The 18,690-nt window shown below is 42.6% G+C and overlaps 1 protein-coding gene across 4 annotated transcripts in view; it reads right to left on the bottom strand.

The window, feature by feature from the left end:
- CFAP61 (cilia and flagella associated protein 61) overlaps positions 1-18,690 on the bottom strand; it is a 97,056-nt gene that overhangs the window by 55,371 nt on the left and 22,995 nt on the right. For all 4 annotated transcript variants that reach the window (XM_064415457.1, XM_064415458.1, XM_064415456.1 and 1 more), the window contains exons 13-17: positions 16,473-16,599; positions 16,069-16,146; positions 14,765-14,971; positions 12,832-12,966; positions 428-555 (exon numbers count right to left, since the gene is read on the bottom strand). In XM_064415457.1, the coding sequence (XP_064271527.1) occupies positions 428-555; positions 12,832-12,966; positions 14,765-14,971; positions 16,069-16,146; positions 16,473-16,599 (675 nt within the window). The remainder of the gene's footprint in view (positions 1-427; positions 556-12,831; positions 12,967-14,764; positions 14,972-16,068; positions 16,147-16,472; positions 16,600-18,690) is intronic.

The raw sequence follows: 18,690 nt of genomic DNA, 5'->3' as shown, positions 1-18,690 counted from the left end.
CATCCATGGGTTTCCCTGCCTTAGACTTATGGAAAGGGGATTCAGACAGGTTTGGGATCCCACCAGGAACAACTGGCTTCAAAGGCCAGTACTGCTTGGGAGTACATGCCAGGGACCATTGACTCCACCTCCCCTCACAAGACTGAGGTTTAAGAAAATGGCCAAAGGAACTTTAGGTGTTTTCAACACACATTTTCAGCATACCTTCCCCTTAAGGGTCCACATGCAACTGGGAGTTGCTTGGAATCCTGTGAGTCCCAAGGCATCCAGAATGCCAGCACCCATCTCTCCATCCACACAGGCTCAGACATTTAACACCCAGTACATTGAGAGAGACTCAAGGAATGCTTTAAATGCAAGAAACAACCCCCTTCATACAAAAGGGAATACATCCTTTTCAGCAAAGGAAATAAAATTTAAAACTTACCAAAAAACCAGCGTTTCCAGAAAAGAGATTCCAACATCAGATGCACCAACCACCACAATTCTAGTGTTGATATACACTTTTGATTCCAGCACCAGCTTTCGATTTGTGTGGTTCAAAGAATATTTCAGCTGTTAAAAAATATGTAAGACATAGAAATGCATTTAAAAACCAGTCAAAGCCTGCTAGGAATCATTAAACTCTCAGTGATGCATTACCTTGCATTCACACAGAACTTCTTATGGCTCACTGACATGACTAATACCATTTTCCTGTGCACAGCACCAGATAAGTGGTACTAAAATATGAGGAATATGTGCATGTTTAATAGGTCACAGAAAATTACAAGAGCTGAATGGTCTGGCTTCTCCTGAGCACGATGCTCTGTAATCCTCGCAGGAGAGAACAAAACACTGCCTCTGCTCACTGCCATTTATCAAACACCTCAAGAACTCATATTTACATACTGCTAAGGTCATGTTTATACCTCCTAGAGCAGTTTTTACTCTTGCTGGTTTATTTATGGAAATGGTCTTACTTGTAAATTAATTAGGAACTTATGTTTTGAGTGGTTGTGTGCTTAATTGAAAACTCCCTTTCCAAAATGATCCCTCTCTTAAGTACAGAGCAGCTACCTGGAAAGCCAGGTTGCCACACAAGTAAAAGAGTAGCTCAATGCCACTGGGACCAGTACTCCAGTCACAAATCTTACTGCCATGTTGGTAGTTGCTTATTTCAGCTTCCACACCACTTCATGCACATTCTGGCTAGGGAAATAAACTCCATGTGGGCTTTTTCCATGCATCTCTAGGTGTCTCTACCTAACAGAGATTCTCAAAACAATTACATAGCTAAGAGACAAGAAATATTATTGCATTTGACAGGTTGGGGTTTTTTTTTTCACCTTGACTATATTTAGCTTCCAAATTTCTGATGAAAGACAAGGAAATACTTTCCATCTCACAATACAACACACTTTGCATTATTCCTACTGCTCTGGGTTCCCTATATTCCCATTTCACAGAATGGGTAACTGCAGGTTCATAAATGCACTGGGAAGACCAATACAAAATGGAGCCACTTTTCTTATTTGTCAGACATTTCTCTGATAAATTCCTGCTGTGGCACTTATGAAGGAAGCAATCTAAGGCTTCTAACAGGTTTTCCTCTACTACAAATAGGAGACAGCACCAGTAAAATTAAGTCCTCTAAATTCCTCCTATGGAAGTACAGTAGAAATATATTCTCTAAATATCAGCTGACAGAGTAACTCACTAGATAAAGAGTACTTTCTTTAAAAGCTGTGGTAATTATATGGGCCTTCTCAATAAGTACATAGCACATTGAGATCCCCAAGAGATCTTTAATGCCATGTCTTTGCACTGGTGAGGCTCCACAGCTGAGGTTTCAGCACAGCCCCACTACACTGTGTAAATCACTAGAGTGCTGTCCTGCTCCCTTAAGGAAGCATTATGGATCAATTCCCTGCCCTATGGCATGACTGCACAGCAAGTCATTCAGAATGTGGCAAAATTAAATGTCACCTTTGGTCAGGCAACATTATTTTTTACTGCCAGATAAATGTTCTTTGAGCTGCAGTTCACCACAGTGCAACGATGACATCCAGTGGTGAGCCAGATTCATCTCAGGGACTGGACTGCCCTGGGAAAATTCCAGAAGATATCTCAAAAAGTATGCCAACCCAGGGTGGCAGAACCAAAAAGTATGCCAACCCAGGAACAGAACTACCCTGCTACTTCAAACCAGGTTTACACAGGACACAGGCAAGTCCCTACAGAGAACCTCCATCATCCCATTTAAAGCCAGTGCTCTTGAAATGGTTGAACACTCCTTACACAAGGATCTGCCAGCAAAAAGGGGTTTAGTCATAAAATAAATAATACAGACTACATCTGTAACATTTCCACGTTTCAGAAGCTGAAAAAGCCCTTTGTATTTCCCTGGAAGTGTACATCTTTAGGAGAGATGTTAGGAAACAAGAAGAATCAGTGCCAAGTATTACAGACATCTCCCACTACTTAAAATCAAATTCAGACTGTGGTTCTTATAACACATTAAATGGTTATGCCCCAGCTACAGGAGTTGTTGCTCTGTCAATGCTGACACATGTGGAGCTCTCCCAGTCCCACAATCAGCCGTGGAGGACTCTGTGCCCTCACCTCAGTATTCACATTCCTGGGATTGGCAGACACAATTCTGACAGCCTGGGTTTTACTGCACACACAGACTTGCTACTTTCTAGAAAAGCAAGAGTTTTCCTCCTTCTGGAAGAAAAACAATTAAGTGATATTTGTGTTGAAATGCAGCTCTTAATAAATTAACAAAATGGTAAAAACCATGAAAAGAAACTACTTGTAATATACCTCATCAATGAAAATAGGCAGGAATGCCGGCAGCAAGCAGCATAAACCCAACAGGCCTCAAGGCAATGCCAAGCTCAAACATCTCCTTCTACTGCTGTGCTGGTGGTTTATTTTAATGCACTGCAGCAATGAAAGCAGGAATACAATTTCCCTGGGAAGAGCTGTCTAATTTATGAAACAGCTCCTGTATCAGTGACACAAAGGCAGCCTACGAGCAGAATATAACCTGTTTTGTTCCCCACACAACGGCCCCAGCACCAACAGCTGTCATGCTCCAGAAATCACCTTTCTACAGCTAAGTACACTGAATGGCCCCAGGGAGTGAGGAATTAGGTGGACTGGTTCCATAATACCACCTATTTTAACAAAATGTCAGGACAAATTGCTACCTGTGCTCCCCAGAGGGGCAATCAGACATCATAATTGACAGGTCAATAGCACACTAACATGTTTGTTTTGTATCCAATCTATTAAATAAACCAGCAATCATTAACTAATGCAAGGTAAAAAGCATTAATTGCCATTGGTAGAAAAGGCATATAGAGAAAGGAGGATTTTCCTTGGTTATGAGGTTATTATTTGGGGTACTGGCACCCCTACCCCCCTATGCTGTTCCCATCTGGGCACAGAGGGACAGAGGAGCTGGCAGGTGTGGCCACAGGCAGTGGTGGCATCAGCCCATGGGGGTATTCCTGCACACAGACAGCCAGTGCCATCACTCCGAGCCTTCCAACTGGACCTTGTTAAAAGGCTGATGCAGCCTCCAGACACTGACAATGCACACCCTGCATGGAGCCATGGCTTTCACTTACAATTTCACAACACAAGCCAGAGCAGGATTAATCTATGGCATCCAGAATTCACACATCCTTCTACCCCAAGAAACCAAAGGAAAAAGAGTCATCAAATATTGATTAGGCTTCAGCAAACACATTATTTCCTTTGCACTTTCCAACCACATACAGCTTCATGTCCAACTTTACTGTTTGCTTTGTACATGCCTTGGGAATGGATTCATGGTACATTTACCATGACTTTACATTAGATGTTGATGGTACAAACCCACATCCAGAATATCCTGAGGCTCCTTTTAGTTCTGTTTTTAAACATTGGACCCTGGGACAGCTGTAGGTTTTCTACATATATTTATAATAATCCTACAATAAGTCAGGGTTTACATTAGCTTCATTCTAACAAGCAAAACTATGGAAATTGAACACCCAAAAATATAAAACCAAAAAATTTGGATGAAGTATTTCAGCCCTGACAGGAAGAAAACAGCACTGTGTTCTGAACTGGGCACTGGAAATCTATCCCAGCAAGGCTCACTGGTGTGTCAGAGCTGTTGCTGTCCTCTCTGGGACTCCTCACACAAAGGTTCCATAATGCTGCAGGAATTTGCATCATCACAGAATCCTTTCGTTTGAAAAAGACCTTTAAGGCTATCAACTCCGACCATTAAACTTAAGACTTGACTTTATTAGACCCTGAGGACTTGGGCTTTGCCCAGCTAAATGCACTGAAGTGTTGGCTGCAGTTCAAGTACCTAGCAGTGGTCCACATTCAGAAGGGCTGCTCGGGGCACTGCCTGGCAAACACGGAGCAGCCTCGTTTGTTGTGTTCTTGGCATCTTCACTGATCCCTCACTACTCCTTGGAGGGGCCCTCCCAGCCCTGGCTTGTGGGATTCTATATCTGCCTGCAATGCTTTTTGTTTTACTTCAACATTTGTTACTGAGAAATCCCAGTGATAGTTACTGCTTTAGAAAATCCACATGATCTGAACTGTTACTGCAAAAACCATCAGAAGCAGTGAAAGCAATTAACAAACCTGTTAGCAGAGTAGTGCTGAGCTCAGCGACAGTGACAGGCAAACAAGAAGGTGAGCAAACAGAGCTATTTTAATTTCAAGCTCCATTTGAACCACAAGTTAAAAAAAGAAACATCAATGTTTACCAAGGCGATATGAACAAAACTGATTGGAAAATGCATGCTTTTCCAGCCTGCATTAGGAATTGTTTTCTAAATACCAGCTACATTCCAAAAAGCCTCATTAGAAATCTCTGCAAACATGTTTTCAAAAACTGTTTCCAAGCATTCACGGATTTATACAAACACCAGAAACAGAAGTAAAAGAAAACAGAAAAAGAAACAGTGATGAAGAGTGCAGCCTTAATTGTTTTGTCTTTGCCAAAGAACCCTTTGGAAGAACTGTGGCTTGGACAGATAACAGCTCACCTTTATAGAATATTTTCATCCACAGACCCCCAAAGCCTTTATGAATGAAGTCAGTATTATTACACCATTATCATGCCTATGTGGGCAAATGCTGATCTTCAGCTTCTAGAAAAATCCACCTCTATGTTCCTAACCAATCGTATGCCAGTCCCTATGGCTCCATAGGAAACCAGGGATTTCCTGCTTGACTCCAACCAGCAGCAGAAGAGAGCAGAGCATGGACACATCTATTTAATTTCCTCACAGAATCACTGTTACCATGGCAAAAAGATGCTCTTTTTCACTTTGAGCACTGACATTTGGATCCCCAGCCTAGAGAGGGCTGGGCAGTTCACACTCTTGTAAGGACCTGACCATTGCTCGCTGCTCTGCTTCAAAGACCAAAGAAATAAACTCAGAATGGTGCCACTTCCAGAGAGCTCAGCTCTCCCCCGTTTTTCTGGGAAGAAAGGGAAGAGCAGGAAGGCACAGGAATTCAATCAAAGCATTCAAGCTGGCAAGGGGGTAAAGCACATGGCTGGCTCTAGTCCTCTGACAGCAGTCATTGCTTCCCAGGTCATCTGTCTAGGGCTTATTCTTCAAGGGAGGAGGAAAGAGAGTGGCAAATACAAACTTGGGCTTTGGCCAAGGACTGACCCCATTAGCTCCACATCCCTCAGAGAGAGGCAAGCCTGGCAGTCCCTGGGGAAAGGAGCCCTACAGGGATCCCTGGCCTGAGCACAGGAGCAGCAGACAAGGGGCAGCCTGCACTGGTCTCTGGGCACACTGAGCCAGCCTGCAGAGGCAGCTGCCCACACACACACCAGGGACAGAGCAGAGCCAGAGCAAGAGAAGGCACAGGCACCTCACGTACAGACTCAGGGCAACAGAGGCAGCAGTTCAGATATACTGAACTCACTGAAAAAATATAAGAGAGGTATAAAATTAAACATTGGAAAAAAACAGAATAAAAATCATAAGATTTCATACTGAAAATAATGAACATGAGGTAAAAAATAATAGTCGAGGATATGAGAGGAGGTTGATTTGTAGGGTCAGCAAATCATGTTTTAATGAAAGCAGACATACTTCTCCACTTTTTAATGGTAAACATTACCTTTCTGCAGCAAAAATAGCTGTTTCCTCCTTATAAGGTGGAATTATCAATCTAACAAATGGCTTTGAAAAAGCTTTAAGCCAAGTCTGACCTGTTTGCAAGCAGAAGTGCCTATTTCAGTTTACTGCAAATGTCATTAACACCTGTACAGCACTGACACCACGCTTTCAAAACAAAGATAGGTCATCTTACTTTTAATTTCACACATGCACATAAGTGGTAAACATTCCTGTTAATGATGCCATCTGGTGCCTCCCACAACGGTGTGACACTCAGCCTTCCAAACAAAATGTAATGGCAGCATTGCACAAACCCCACTGACATTTGCAGTGAGGAAATTTGTTATCAGCCTCACTTCAGAACGCCTGTTTGTGTGCCTACTGGCGCCATAAAACCATCACCTTCACCAGTCATGGGGAAGAACAATAAATAATGGATTTTCATCCATGCACATACTACAAAAGCATTAAAAATTCATTACTCAAGCACATGAACATCTTAAGCAACAGTTACTGCTTTAAAAATTAATACTACTCCCCTGGTTAAGTGAAAACTATCCACACCAAGCCTTTGTTTGTAATCCATGTCCTCACACAAATTGTAACATGCAGGAACTCTGCTGTTTTAACTTCGATACATGAACCTTGATATTTAAAATTCAGGGAATTCTCTTGCCCATCCTCCTCCCTAAGCTCTCTGCTACATTTGCTCTTTATCTTAGTAGAGACCTAATGATGAAAATAAACCCCAAACCCTGAAAAACCTTCCATATTTTAGCCATATTCAGTACATTCCAGTGCTTCAACTGCACATTAATAGAACTGAAACTGCCAGAATAAACCTTTATTTGGTACAGGTATTCTACCAAGCCAGCACAGTAAAACAGCAGTAACTTCCCCTGAGTTACTCCAGGCACTGCTGTTCCAGAAGCACCTCCAGAAGCAGAGCTGGCTGTTCCTGTGGTTGTGCCTGCAGACCAGAACAGGGAATGGCCAGTGCCCAGGATGGGCATACACTTCAAAGCAGAGGCTCTGGTGTTTCACAGAACTTCTGCCTCTCCCTCCCCATGTTCTTGACATTTTTCTGTGGACACACAAGGTGACAAACCATGCAGTTTGCACTCTCAGCTGCAATTAGAAGCAAAGAGCTTTGTTTGCTCAGAAAGGATTGTTCTGTGGCAGCCTCTGTGAACAGCCTCTCCCCCATGTTTCAAAGTTTAATTTTAAGTCCTTGTTTTTATTACCTTGGAATTACAATTGAGCTAAATTTTTCAGGCTGCACACTATGGATTGGCTGGGACTGGACAGCAAGGTGTTGTTAACAGTCAAACTATGAGTTCTGAGCCCTTTCTGTTCCTCTGCCTGCACAGGTCAAGGTAAAGAGTTGTGCTCAGTCTGGGCACTAATGAAAGGTTCAGACAGCTGGTAGTGAACAGGTCTGAACACCAGAAAGCAGAAGCCACAGAGTGTGAGTGAAGAAAGTAGAGCCCCAGGAGTGTGTTGGAGGGGACACCAGCACCTAGGGATGAGTTTTCTATACAAACACTCCTATAGATCAGTTTCATTTTTGTTTTTTAAACAAGCGTCCTCACAAGAGAAAGTTTGTCAAGTTCAAAAATGTTTCAGATTTTTTTTCTGGTTTTACCTGATAGCCAATTTCTCCTTTTCTTTTTACAAAACATGGTAAATATACACTCTTTTAAAGTCCTGCAATTTTATGATGGACATAAAAAGCTCAGAGAATAGAGAATCATCGAGGATGGCTCCTACATTCACAAGTCATTTGAGTATGTAGTTGTGAACATATACTGCAATGGAACTAGTTATAGGATAAATCTAAAAGTAAGCATGTATTTTCCTCTCATGTTGTTGTTTTAATTTTTATTTTAAACTGCTCTCAGGCCATTTACTCACAGCCTTTACCATAACCATCATCGTGGAATCAGACAAACACACAAAAATACCACCACACTTGCACTGGAAACTGTTGACTTTGCAGTGCCTTGGCCTCCATTTTCTATTTGAACCTCACACTGAACTAACTAAATTTATACAACACTTCATGGGCTTCAGCAACTGTTCTGTCTTTTTATGAGCTGGAGCAGAAAAAACAATTCTAAACTGTGCAATAGAGCCTGACAGCTTGAATGCAGCCATGAAATAAAAACATAATAAACCCAATAGCATGAAAAATAATAAAAGGGCAAAAACAAGGAAATAATTCAACAGATGTGTACCATTTTTGTTCTTCATTGTGGATCAGTTATTCTTGTTAATTATATCACCTATTCTTCCCTTACATTGATAATTACATGAAGCAGATGGAGAACAGAATGCTCCCAGATGGTGAGAAAGCAAACAAGTTTATAAATTGTTTATTTATGAAGAAATAATTAAGAATTATTTCATTACCTATAGCTTTCTACTCCACCAATAATGACATGCATCATGAAGGCCAGCAGCACTTTATAAGATATTCAGGATTCTGTTGTAACTGACTGTTTTTTATGTAACATGACTGCAGTGACTGACAGATGTGCAAACCAGAATAATAATCTAATCTGTTTTAACACTGAGGGAATTAAGAGTTTGGATCTTTGGATCTCCTGCCAGTTGGCACTTCAGCACTGGTTGCTGATCCAGAATACAAAAATTAGAGATTTCCTTTTGCTTTGGCACAGCTGTACAAAGTGATTGATCTAATGAGAAGGCAGGAGCTCTGTCAGGAGGTCTGTGCCCTGAACCCCAGCACAGCAGATGTGTGGCCAATGCAATTCTGAGCCAGGATGTGGCACCTCTGCCACACTTGCTGCTCAACAGGTATCCAAAAGTCTGGACATCTCAGGACCAGATGCAAATCAGCAACTGTGTCATTCCAGAGGGCTGTAGTGGGAGATTTAATGGGAGGCAAGCTTAACATCTCCTGCTTTGTGCCTTCTCAGACTAGTCTTACCCAATTTATCCAAATCTCTTCAGCAGAGCAATGGGAGACAGTTTGGTAGGAACAGACACACAAAATCAGCAGCAAAATGTATTTCCAATCTCAAAGCATAAGAAGTAAGGAAGAATTTACAGCCCTGGAAATGGAGCCACTGCTTAGGGAGTGACAGGGTTTCTGAGGCAAAGATGAAGAAGCACAGAGCTGTGGTTTAAGAGACTAAGTTAAAAGACGTGTGATGGTCTTAAAACTTACAGCAAAGCATTCATGAAAAGGATGGCAGATAGGGGAGGAGCAGGGAGAGCTCCTAAGCTCTGCATTTCTCTGGAGTCAGTCATTTTAGCAATAAGCCAAAATAACACACACCAAAAGCCTGCCTCAAACCAGAAATAAGACTGAACCAGGGGAAATACCAGAGGGGCCTGGAGAGAACAAGGCAAGTGGAGAACTGCAGGTAAATGGACACACAGGTAACAGTTGGCTGTGGAGTTACAGGGCAAGTTCCTGGAGTTTAGGAGCACCTTTCTCCAGATGACATCTAGCTCTGCCAGAGAGCCCATGGGAGGAAGAATCTATGCTTCCTTGAAAACCACAAGACACAGCTCATGCTCCCTGCATGAGACAGGAGGGAGCAGGCCAGGAATCCATGGGAGAGTAACACATGGCACTTCCCCTTTGGTAGTTTTTCCAGACATCACAGAAGAATAGAGAGAGTTGACAGAGGGACAACAAGAACAAGTTGCCACACATTGTGATTATCTGTCTGTAACAACTTATCCAGATCTGCAGGAAAAGCACCTCTCCAGCACAGACAAGACCCATGTGGACTGGCAGTGTTCTGGAATTAGCTGAGAGGAGAACTTCTGTGGTTTAGATTGATGGTTTCTCTTCTGGCCTTGGAAGAAGGAAGCAGGAAAGCACCTGTGCATGCCCTGGATCTGTATCTATGAGTGAATTTCCTTGGTGCCCTAAGCAGGCTGGAATGTCCTGGGGAGACAGCAACTGATGGAGCCCCAGGGCTCCCACCCTCACTCACTGAGATACAGAGCTGCTGACAGACATCCACACACACATCAGGAGCTGTGCCTCCGCACAGAACAGCTGAGCTGCTCAGCCCCAAGCTCTTACTGGGGAAAAAGACACTCTGCAGCTAGAGAAGGGGAGCAAGAGCTTGAAAAGGGATGGAACAAGAGGAAGGCAGCTGAAAAAGCAACAGATGAGAGGCAGATGTTGATTTGTTGATTACTAGATATCAAGGGGCATCTTGTGGGTATCAAAGCAAGAATATCACCACAATTATCCCCATTACCAGCAACAGATACTCAAGCAACCAATTAGGGCAGGCAATCAATGAAAATTTTTCCTTTCTGAAATCGGCTTGCATTTACAATCCTCATCCTGTAGTTCATGTGACAAATCCTGCCACTACTGCAGAGCACTCTAAAGCAGCAATTACATTGACAACCTGCCCTCCAGCTCATGGGAACAAAGTGGGCACGGATTCACCTCTAGAGGAGCTGCTTTCACATAGTAGAGGGCAAAGCCCATTCGGTTTAAACCAGCTTGGTGAGCTGGGATAGAGACATGGGAGAAAGAAATGGGGAGTGGTCTCAAATGCTTGGAATCCCTGCTTGCCTAGTCTAAACATCTTGCAAGATCCTGCCGTGATCTCATTTGAAACCACCAAAACAAAGATAAGAGACATTTCCTCCTTACTCCTCTGCAGGTGCTGGCCTCAGACCTCTTCCCACTAATTCCTACTCCAGACTCTTTGCATGCCTTTCATCTTAATCTCTTCTCCACACTTTCCTCACAACATTGTTCTCCCATGTCCTTTTTCCCTCACTTCCCAGCCTGTTAGCATCTTCTACAACCAAAATGTGTTTCACCTTGTCTCACTGTATTTCATAAGGTGACACTTCTCAGCCTTCCTGTTCTGCAGAGCTAGCACATTTATCTCCTTGGTGAGACAGGTTGTTCTCTGCCTCACAGATTGCACCTTACTGTTTACAGTAGGTCTGAGAAGCCTTTTAATCACTACAAAAAGGCAGAAAGACAATATTGTGCCTAGTGAAACTCGGTTATATTAATTTATAAGACACACCTCAGTTTATTTGTAACTTCACTACAGTATTGGGCAAGGTAGGGCAAGATCATTGATGGGGATCAATCTTCCTTTATGAGGCATCTGAGCAGAGAGAGGGCAAGTGCCTTGTGCCTGGCTGCAATCCAAGGTCTAAAAGCAACACCACCTCCTTACTCATGAGTACCACCCAGTCTCCCATGGCAGCCTGCTCCTTATGTTACACAGCTTCCCAACGTAGGGTGGCCAAAGGTCACTTCATTCACTCAGCAGAAGAGTCAATTTAGCTTTACATGGTTTCAAGTTCTTGGTATTTCAGAGAAGGCAGCAGCAGCACCAGACTAGCTTTATCCTCAAGTTACGACCCAGCACTTAGCCCCAGATGTCCATTCTGATAGAGCACAGTCTGTCAAAAATCTATAATTCATGCAGAGGCAGATGCATGAATACTTGCCTAGCCTTGAATCGGGGTTTTTCCAGTACAACTAGCAAAAATTTCACACATTCTTTTGAATAGCAATCTTAATCTGAGATTTCAAACCATTATGCCACTACCTACAGAGAAGCTCAAAAAACCTCAGGAAGAACACAAGGAGACAAAAGATTTGCAAATTTTTCAAACACAGGATGTCTGTGATTTTCCAGCTTCAACAAAAATGCTAAGATGAGCTCTTTTAGGAAGAGAGCAATCACTTTAAAAGATTGAAAATAAGAAACAGTTTAAAGAAAAGCATCAGAGTTCATTCTGCAGATAAGAAAAAGGCAGGGATGTACATGTGAAGGGAAGGCTGTTGAACAAAGCCAAACACAGACCAACAGCCTTAGCCATGTTCTGGATTTCGCTTTGCCAGCTGCTGCCTAATTAAGAGTTTTAGGTGCCAAAACCTACTGACTAACTGAGAAAAGGACAGCTCTAAAAATATTATATGGAAGCCCATCTCAGCCAACTGGAAGTTAGTAGACAGACATAAAGCTGCCTAATTATGTTTCTCCACAAAATTACGACTACCTACTGAGAGAAGCTATCACTAATTGTGTTTTTCCTAGTATTTCAGCTTCACTAGTTACTCTTTTGAGGAATCACCTTCATGTCAAATTTCAGTTACTTAAACATAAGAGAATGGGGTGTAATTTATTTTAAAAATGAAATTTAAAGAGACTTTTCATTTAGAACCTCCAGGCCACACCAGTTCTTTGCAAGTAAAACCATTTGCTAGTGAAAACAACCTTCTCCTTTGCTGTTAAGTCACTTGGTGTTTTAAGGGTATCTCATGCATGGAAGAAACTTGACTTTGGCACTGAAAAATAAAATGTACCGAAGCAATCTCTATGGAAAGAGTCGACAGCATGGCGTTGTCTTTTTTCCGCTTGCAGAGCATGACACCTAAATAAAGCTAGCAGGAGAAGAGCTCAGCAGCAGGCAGAGCATTTAGAAGACGCTGGGAGGCCATGACAAAGCGCTGCCATGGTGGGCAGCGGAGCGGGAAGGGCTCTGCTCCAGCAGCGCGTGCCGGGCGTGGCAGCAGCGCGGCATCGGGATCGGGCAGCCAGCGCGGCTGCTGTAATTAAGGAGCAGCCCGTGAGCACTGGGAGGTTAATGCCAGCCCATCTGCCAGGCCCCGCACGAGCTGGCACCATGCCTCCCGCCTGCTGCCACTGCTGTTACCCACCTGATCCTTGGAGACTTGCTCCGACGGAGCGTTTTCGCCAAGCTCTTGCAGAGGATAGACAATCTGTCGTCTCGGCCGCACGGGAGCCATGTAATGAAGGGCAGATGTCAGGGAATGAGCACAGGGATGCTGGAACTGAAAGACAGCGATCCATATTTCAGCAGAGAGAATGTCAGAGCAGTGCATCACAGATGTCTGCTGCATGGCTTCACAAACACACAATTCTTAGGTCTGTTGGCTAAATCTGAGACAAAAATCAGCAAATAAACAAACATACTCAGAGCAGAGAAATGAATTGCAGATAATTCCTGACACTAATGAAGATAATTATGAGAGTAATTACATTACTATCTCTGTGGGAATGACAGATAAACAAGTGGTTTGGTTTATGGGATTTTTCAGCGCAAGTATTTTCCCCAGGAGGATATTTTTCTCCATAGTGATCATGAATCAGCTTGATTTGACCTCATTAAGCTGTGTTATCTGCTCACTGCTAACCTTTGCTCGCCTGGCAGGGAACGGAGATGAATTTATATAGAAATTCTATACCGACTGAAATGTCTGGTTCATCCAAGTGATAAATGTTAATAAACTGTCAGAAATTTGAAATGAACAAAACCCTAACGCTCATCTGAACAGCCTCGATCATTAGAAATAGCTGTATCTGCCTATTGCACCATGACTGCCTCTGGCATAACTGACAACATGGAAGGGAAGAAAATAAGAGAATTACAGGAAATACAGAATTAACATTAATGCAAACTAAATTACACTCAAGTGCCATTCCATCCACAAATACTAAAAACTTGAGGTTACTATGTTGAGAAATAAGTAAAATATCACACTTAGCACTTATTAGATAATAATATTAGATAAGCTTAAGTAATTTAGAGTAACTCTGTAGCCCGGTATCCTGGAAACAGTCAAAACTGGAATCACTGGTAAGATTTAGCTTCTCTTCCATCCAGTGCCATTAAACTGCATTTTTGTGAGTGCCTCTTCAGAATCTGAAAGCCTAATGCTACGCAGGAACATTGGTTCCTCAGGGGAACACTTAGAACTCCACAAAAGTGCATGGGAAAACACATCCTCCTGCAAATGTACCCAAGTCTAACCTGTCAAAGAGTTCCCACTTGAAAACCAGTGGTGGTTTCAAAAACACCCAAGTCACCAAGGACAGAACCCATCTCAGTCACCATCTAAACACCAGGTGCCCAGTCCAGCCAGCCAGGCAGAAGCCCGAGCTGGTATTCAGTCTCCAGGGGAAAATTCCATCTGTCTCAAGAAAGCCAGGTATGACCGAGGGATGAACTGCCCTTGGGATGCACCGTGTGTTTCCATCAGAGGTGCCAGAGGCCCAGGTGATTGCCTGGGACAGACAGCAGCTTCAGACAGCATGAAAATTTTACCTTGTGTTCCCTTTTCTGACATGAGACTGATGACAAAACACATATGTGAGTGCTTCTGAATTACATTCTTCTTGGAAATGGATTTTCTCCACTGGAAGTTCAGTTCTTAACAGTTCTCCCATGACACTTGCAGGAACACAAGTTCCCCCTTCAAATGCCAGTGAGGTGCTTGGGTCTCACTAACTTTTGGTGAAACACAAAAGAGTTTTTATAAACCACCTGGATGTGTTCAGGATGATCCCCTTGCTACATTACCCTTGTACTGGGCAGTGAGCCAAGGCCATTTCCACTCTCTGCTTCCCACCACACTTCCTAAAGACACCAATGCACACCATGGATCAGCCCTGCTATGCAAGAGCTGTGTCCATGGGTCCAGAATGTCAGGAAGGAAGAACAGAAGGTACAGTTTGCTGCAGAATGAGAAGAAAATCCCCGTTTGCAGTCATTTATGGAAGCAAAGAAAAAATCAAGTGATACAATATGTCAATATTTAATACAAGAAATACTAATCACACTCTCCTTACCTTGCCCTCCACATATTCTGGATAAATAGGGTAGTAAAGAGAAGACTTGTGACCCAAGCGAAGAATCTCCTTTAGAAAGTATTTTGCATAGTGATGAAATACAGGATTCAAGACAAAGTGGCAAAGATGTCCATGTTCCTCTTGCTGGTAATGATTAAAATGGATGAAGTCCTCAATACTGTAATGTGATCGAATATACTCAATATCCTGCAAAATTGGGAATTTGTGAGTCAGCAGTGATCAGCAGCTACCTTGACAGGATTTTAGCCAATACCAACCAATGAGTCACCTTCTATCAATGAGGGAACTACATTTGAAAACTGAAATCAAGTGTCTTTGAAAGCTGCCATCAACTGAAGGGCATTGACTAAACAGATTTTTCTTGAAAATCTTTTCATTGTATCAAAACCGCTCCCCTTATTTACAAGGAAAGCACACCCAACCCTTACCCCACAACGCCAGATACAAGTTAACAGACATCCAAGATGGGGTTAAAAAACCCCACCTGTTCTTCTGCATTCAAGGCACAGAAGGCCAAGATGTCCCTCTCACCAAACTCCAGCTGAAAAAGGGAATTCCACAGAGCAGAGCTGTGTAAGAAATGCCCTCTGACAAGTCTTCCCTGTTGAAGTGATAAGCTGATATTCCTGCACATTTATTCACTCAATCTATCCTCTTAGCTCTTAATATAATCAAGAGAATTACTCTCAGAAACAGGAGTGACTGTTCTATTGTGAAAACTAAGCATTAGAACTGCTGAACAACCTAAAATCCACCTTTTGAGTCCTAGCAGAATGCCACAAAAGTAAGACTTGGAGAATGTTTATTATTCAATAATAATGTGCAATGTCTTTTTTTACTCCATCAGGGAAGAGGGATTTTGTTTTCAAGTACATGACTCACAATCACTTAGACTCTACTTTTGGACAAAAAAAGTTATGAAAGCAAATCTAGAAGAATTACTGCTCTTTGCAGGATTTGTGGCAAAGCTGCTTGTTGACTTAGAAAGTAGAAGGGAAAGAGGTGATTAAACACCTATTTAGAGGCAGAGTGGCATTGTGCTAAAGCACTAAAAAGTGCAGGAGGAAAACTTTCAGGACACAGCAGCTTCTTGAAAGTAACAGGATAATTTTTTTTTCATCTGTGTGTCAATCATTATCTATGATCAGAGAAATAATACAGTGGGCATAGGCTAGACGGCTTCTACAAGCAGCATTTTTACAGACACTTTTGCCAAGCACAAAACTCAGTCTTACTGTGAGCACCAAGCACCACAGAGCTCATGGAACACAAACTGAATTTACCATTTCATCCCTAATGATAGAAACTCCAACGATTTGATCCAAAACTTCTGCTACAAAAGCCTGTACTGGCATCCCGTCCTGCAAGGTAAAGGCAACAGATGCACATTTCCAGTTTCAGTAGAATCTCTAATGGTAACTGTATTTCACCACAGAATCCCAGTTAAAACACCTTCCTCCCAGTACAGCTCCCAGGCACCATCCCAGTTTAACCAGTCTGCTCCCAAGAGGGCCCTGTTTGAGCCAGGTGTGTGGCTGGACTCTGGACCACACAGACCCTTCCTCAATGACACTTCAGTTTGGGTACAGCTGCTGCAGGATTGCTACAAGCTCAGCCACTGCTTCAGCCCTGGGCTAAGTCCTGATCTTGGGACAGAATCGAACACCTATCAGTAACAAATACTCACTGGATCCATGCGAGCCTCAGTGAATATCTTTGAGTCATTCCATATCCTTTCATTTAAGCTAAGACTTTCAACAAGCATTTTGACACCCTGTAGGTCACTGGATGCTGCTTTTCTTACATTAAATGACCTACAAAAGGACAAAAAAAAATTAAAGTTGACTCTGTGACAAAATAAGGACAACTGCCAAGCTTAAGACAACACACCCTTCACAAGTACCAACAACACCATTCAGAAATTGTAGCAGATTGCTAAATGACACTTGTTCCAAAGGCAGATATGAACTTATTGCATGGTAATAGAAAAGATCAGAGCATCTACTTGAGACAACTCCAGAATCCTACTTTATCTGCTATTAAACACTCAGCCCAATTTATAACCCCAGGTATCACTTGTCTTCAAGTGAGTACAAGTCAGCAATAAAGGGAGGCAAATAACCATAAAATGAATGTGGAATCTGTAGCTGAACATTGTGGCACATGGGGAAAAGAGCTAGATTAAAACAGGGAAAGGCAAGAAAAACTCAGAAAAAGACAGAGAAAAATAAAACTGAGACAGCTGTCATGGTACAAAGTAAAGCACGAACATAAACTTCTCAAAGAAAAAAATTACTAATTTTTGTGTTATGCCTTGGTGCCTCAAGCAGTAGCACATGAGGATAAACTTAAATGACTGCAGCACTTTTGCAGAGTGTGGAGTGCCAGTTGGTAATGACACAGTAGTGACCTGGTACCAGAATGCCTGTGCCACACATGGAACATCTTACTTACAGACAGCAGTAACCTGGCACTTAGCTCATTCACAGACTGTTAGCAAACATCTTCCCATCGAGCAGTTAAAAAAGAAAATTTACTTCACACTGACAGTCTACAGCAGCTGAGGAGCTCTCCCAGTGTCTGTCAAAGGCAGCAACCCCTTCCTAGATACACACAGCTCATGCAACCCACACTTGTGGAGTGCTCTTTGAGAAGCTGAACTACAGTTTCAGTTCCAAGAAATAAGTTCTTTCACCCACAGACAAAAAGTTGTGATTCACGTAGTATAATCTTTTTATTCCTGTTCTTCTAGCTTTCAGGTTAAAAGTGGATGTGCTATTCTTCAGCCTCAGTCACACTGAGAGGCATCCTGTGGAATACAAGCTTAATGAATAGCACTGGTACCTTAAAAAACCAAGATTCTGGTATGTTATGAGAAATTTCACAGCTGAATTTACTGACCATTTTTGAGTGCTCAAAAGCACACATTTGGTTACTAAATTACAAACTAATCCTGACCTAAGCAAGCATCAGCTGAGCTTCTGCAGCTTCTCACACGTTTCCACTGCCGATTGCAAGACCCAGCAGCGCTCAGAGCTGCAGCTCACTCTGCAGCCCCAGCGTGCCCTCCTCCCACTGCTGCCCAGCCCATCCCACCAGCTTTGCCCCACCCATGCCCCAGGGAAAGCAGCTGTGCCTACAGGGAACTGCATCTCGAGCGTGACAAAAACAGAACATGTGAGAAGTTGAAACTGCCTTTTTTTTTTAAAATAAGCAGATCCACCAGCTCCAATGGGGTTATGGAACAGGAAGGAAGACTATCCAAGGTCTGTACTCGTTTCTCTTGCAGCAATGAATTAACTCATTCTAGATGCTCAAGTCCTTTGACTGCTCAGAGACAAGGACACTATTATTATTATGCTTTTTAGTGAAAATTGAGGGAAAGTACCCATTAAGAACCTCAGCCTATGCCTTGTCATCTGTTATTTTTTTCTCCTTCACTGTTAAGTAGCAGACTCACTGTTCCATTTGCTGCACTCTTGCTTTTTGTGTACTTAACACTTTTTCTTATTCCTTTTTACTACCTGTACTAATCAAGAGATCATTTTGTGCCTGTGCCTCTTGTGACTTTGCCCTTTCACGTCTTACCCCATTTTTCTTTTAGTCCATTTTCTGTGGCTTCCTTTTCACTCACATGCTTTTGAAAGCCGTAAGTGCAAGTACAATGTGTTGATCTTTCACTTTCACAGATTTTGGTTATTTCCAAGAGGGTATCTGCTGTTGCATCCTGTGGGTTTTGTTCTGCAGAAACTTTCCAAAAGCTTACTCTGGTTTCTCCCAAAGCTCTTCTGATCCTGAACCTCAATGAGCAGCTATTTTCCCTTACTTTCCTGCAAAGCTGCAGGGGGATTTGGAAAATGCTACTTATGACCCTATTTTGTTTTCATGAAAGACTGGTGTAATCT

The sequence above is a fragment of the Passer domesticus genome, chromosome 3, assembly GCF_036417665.1.
Source record: "Passer domesticus isolate bPasDom1 chromosome 3, bPasDom1.hap1, whole genome shotgun sequence".
NCBI lineage: Eukaryota > Metazoa > Chordata > Aves > Passeriformes > Passeridae > Passer > Passer domesticus.
This window is presented reverse-complemented; position numbering and strand designations above follow the sequence as displayed.